The sequence below is a fragment of the Vicia villosa genome, linkage group LG1 (assembly GCF_029867415.1).
Source record: "Vicia villosa cultivar HV-30 ecotype Madison, WI linkage group LG1, Vvil1.0, whole genome shotgun sequence".
NCBI classification, from domain to species: Eukaryota; Viridiplantae; Streptophyta; class Magnoliopsida; order Fabales; family Fabaceae; genus Vicia; species Vicia villosa.
Window position 1 is genome coordinate 81,551,081 of NC_081180.1, and position 4,071 is coordinate 81,555,151.

At 34.8% G+C, this 4,071-nt stretch overlaps 1 protein-coding gene across 1 annotated transcript; it reads right to left on the reverse strand.

Moving 5' to 3' along the window:
• Positions 1-501: 501 nt before the first annotated feature.
• LOC131647433 (protein MAIN-LIKE 1-like) lies at positions 502-1,050 on the reverse strand. The gene is made up of 2 exons (XM_058917325.1): positions 871-1,050; positions 502-762 (listed from the first exon to the last, which is right to left on the reverse strand). Exons 1-2 carry the CDS (start codon positions 1,048-1,050, stop codon positions 502-504), a joined length of 441 nt encoding a protein of 146 aa, XP_058773308.1.
• Positions 1,051-4,071: the final 3,021 nt, after the last annotated feature.

A 4,071-nucleotide genomic window follows, 5' to 3' on the forward strand; every position in this document is an offset into this window, starting at 1 on the left:
AAATTAAAATTATAATATTGAAATACGGGCCGGGCTGGCCCATCGGGCCGCACGGGCCTTTGAAAAATGGGCCGGGCTCATTTTATGTGGCCCATTTAGCAATTGGGCTGGGCCGGGCCAGCCCATTAAAACACGCTGGCCCACCGGGCCGAGGCGGGCTGGGCCGGGCCGGCCCATTTGACAGCTCTACCTGAGATACGTCATGTAGACGTAGGTTGCACTTTTGTCTACAAAGAGTGCAGTTCCTTCCAAGAACATGAACCAGCACCGCAGAGCGCAAGCACGGTGATACTCAGAAAAAAGCTCGTCACCCTCCTGCTCCGACTCCGCTGCCGCCACCAAGTGGTTCTTATACAGCTGTATCAAGCTGGAGAACCTGATATGCGCCCCACTCGTCGCTCTGCACTCGTAATCCGCCATGTTTGGGTCCATGCTCAGATAGTCCACCATCCACTCAATGGCCTCAACCCTCTGTATCCGAGAATGTTCGAGCAGACTCCCTCAGATCGGTAGGTGGAGCAGACAGGCCACTTCGTGTAAGGTGATCGTCAACTTCCCAACAGGAAGGTGGAAAGAAGACGTCTCCTTGTTCCACCGCTCAACAAAATCCCCCTGCATGTCGTGGATGATGCTACTATGTCCGGTCATGCATAACCCTCCAAGCCCCCTCCCAGCTACCACGTCATTAAACCACCGAGCTTGTGGTTTAAACAGAGAAAATATCTTCCGCGCATGGTTCACAGATTTTATGGTCGGTCGTTCCTGTCACAACAAAAACAAAAAAGAAACTTATTTAGAACGTTAGGAGAAAGTGGAATAAAAACTTAAATAAAAAACGGTTAACTTATAAAGTGTAGTTAAAAAAACTACCTCTCCCTCCCAAACATGTCGAGCGACGTGGTCGTGATAGTAAATCAGCACGAAAGTGTCTGTAAGTCCTCCCGAGTAGCCCTCCTCCGCATCATCCTCCTCGCTCTGAGGGTCAGCATTAAGTATATCATCCTCATGATGTCTCACCTCCTCCTCGATCTCCTCCTCCTCACGTACCATCTCACGAGACGAAGACGCTCAATCCAGCCGACTCCTAGATCCAGATGAGAAACTAGCACGTGCCTCATCCGTTTGGACAGGTACTCGACCCTGTCCCCGTGTCGATGCTAACTGTGATGCCCGCTCGCGTCAAGCCGATGCGGTCTGGGTCTCCTTACCCTGTCTAAGTAGTGCGGGGTTTCCTAACATTTTCCTGAAAAAATTGAAACCGGTAAGAAGGCGAAATAATCAATAAAATAAAAAACAATTATGAGTTCATTTTAGAAGTGCATTTTCGAAACTGGTCAGAGAGGTGTTTTCGGAAGTGCACTTCCGAAGCAACTTGCGAACTCCATTTTTGCAGAAAACCCACATCTTGCCCTAAATGCTTCAAAATCAATTTTTTCTATCTAAACACACTCAGTGACATATAATAACTTAAACCTACTATATTATGCTAATTTCTAACAACCCTAATATAATTTTCAATCCTAGAGTTGAAGGTTGTTAAACTTACAGATTTGAAGCTTTGTTGATAGTGTCTTTGAAGTAACCTTTGATTGTTGGAGAGCAAGTGGTTGTTGTTTTGAAGTAGCCTTTGATTTGTGTAGGATCAAATGGTTGTTGTTTTGAAGTTTTGGTGTTTTAGGGTAAAATAAAAAAGGGGGAGGCTGTTTTGTTTAAACTGCAAAACGCAGGTGTTTTCGAAGATGCATCTCCGAAATCACCTTTTCAAAAATGCATCTTCAAAAACACATTTTTTTTTAAATAAAAAAAATGATTTCGTAGATGCATATTTGAAATCCCCTTTTTTGCTGACTTCAGAAATGCACTTCCGAATTATAGAAGTGTTTTAGAAATTTTGTGCGGGTTTCTGAGAAGGATGGGGAGTGGATAAAGAACTTGTAAATTAAAATGGTGAAGTAATATGTAACGTAGCTGAATAATTTTACAAAATATTTTCTAGTAGCCTAGCTGTAACTATTAATGTAATGGTTCTTGAAGTTATCTATTCAATTCCTTCTTTGCCATTTTTAGAGTCTTAAATTTATCATTTTTTGTGTGCATTTTCTTCCAATCTTGTCATTTTCTGTGTGCATTTTCATTAATGTGACCTTTGATATATTAATGTTATAATTATTCTTTTATTTTTAAATTTTATAAATATTTTTTATATAAAAAATATAATTAATATTAAATTAAATAGTTATATCTCTGTTTTTGATTTTAATATCTTATCTATTATTGTTTGGTGTTAAAAAATTTAACTAAGACTTATTATTGTCTTCCTGCAAATAAAAATAAGTATTTTTAATGAATAGTTTTAAATTAAATTTCTAAAATAATATTTTCCTTTTTAATTTAATTTTTAAAATGTTTAAATATAACAAATAATTATTTTTATTATGTAACTAAAAAAATACATAAAATTAGTTAATTAATTTTCGCTATTAAGATATTAAAAATGATATACTGTTTTTTTAAATTAATTTAAGGATTAAATTGATAAATTTGATATGCTTTAGAAATTAATAATTTATTTTATATTATAAAAATAATATTTTAAGGAATTTATTGATAGTTTGTTTTATTTTAAAAATTAAAATAAAAATTTATATTAATATATATATATATATATATATATATATATATATATATATATATATATTGTAAAAAAATTCTATTTAAATCTTTAAAATATTATTTGATTATAGTGGAGTTATTTCTTTGGTCTAGACTTTCCATAATTGTTTACTCTCACATTGAGGGTTTTCCACGTTAAAATATTGGTGTTCTCTTGACCCTTTATTTGTTCGATTTGCTACCATTTTTGTTGTTGATTCTCATAGGTTCTTAATAGTTTAGGGAATATCATTTCCACAACGTATTAATTTATTATTGTGTGTTAATTTCCCATCAGCACGGTATCAGAGCTCTTGGTTAGGGATTATTTTACTTGTTTGAATAATGAAGTCAAATACAAATATGAAGATGATATTGTTGAACGGTTCTAATTACCATTTGCGCAAGGGAAATATGAAAGACTTACTATTTGTGAAGAAATTGCATTTATCAGTGTTTAGTTCCACAAAGCCGATTTCCATGTCAGATGAAGAATGAAAGTTTGAACATCTACAAACATGTGATTTAGCTTAACAATAGTAGAAGACAATATTTATAATTATATTGATAATGAGACACATGCAAAAACTTTGTGGGAGAAGTTAAAGTCTTTGTATACCCCTAAATCAAGGAATAATAAATTAATCTTGTTGAATAGGTTCATATATTTGAAGTATAAAGAGGGGGTTATGTTTCTGATCACTTAAGTGAATTTCAAGGGGTCCATTATCAGATGTCTGAAATGGGTGTCAAATTTGATGATGAACTTTTATAACTATTTCTATTGTTATCTTTACTAGAGTCTTTGGAGATGATTCAAGTTTCTATCACAATTTCTGCTCCTAAAGGTGTTGTTTCTTTGAAAACGACTAAGTGTAGTATTCTTAATAGGGATGAAATTATGTTCCTCGCAAGACAAATGTCAGACACGATGTCTAAGATAATGTGTTCAACATCTTATACCCGATTTGAGAGATAATAGAAAATAAGTCACATGACAATAAAGAACACAAAGGATTGTTAACCCAATTCGCTGCAACGTCACATACGTCTAAGGGGCTTCCAACCTAAGAAAAAAATCCACTCTCAATAGTATTAGTACAAAGTGTTTTAAATTAACAACCCTTGTTCAATGCCCCTCTTCCTAATACTACCATGTATTTCTATTCACGACTCCCTGTAGAACTATTCCACTCTCAATAGTTAAGTGGAAACAATCATAATACACAAATACTTTATTCTCAAGCTTATAGAATTAGTATCTAGGAACAAAGTATTACAACCAAAAACTCAAAGACAATAATAAACTAAAACTCTTCTATAAAGTAGATATTTCTCTCAATCCACAAAGGAGATGAATTCCTTATAAAGCCAAAAAGGTCCCGCTCCAAAAGCCCATCATGAATTCGATTGGACTTC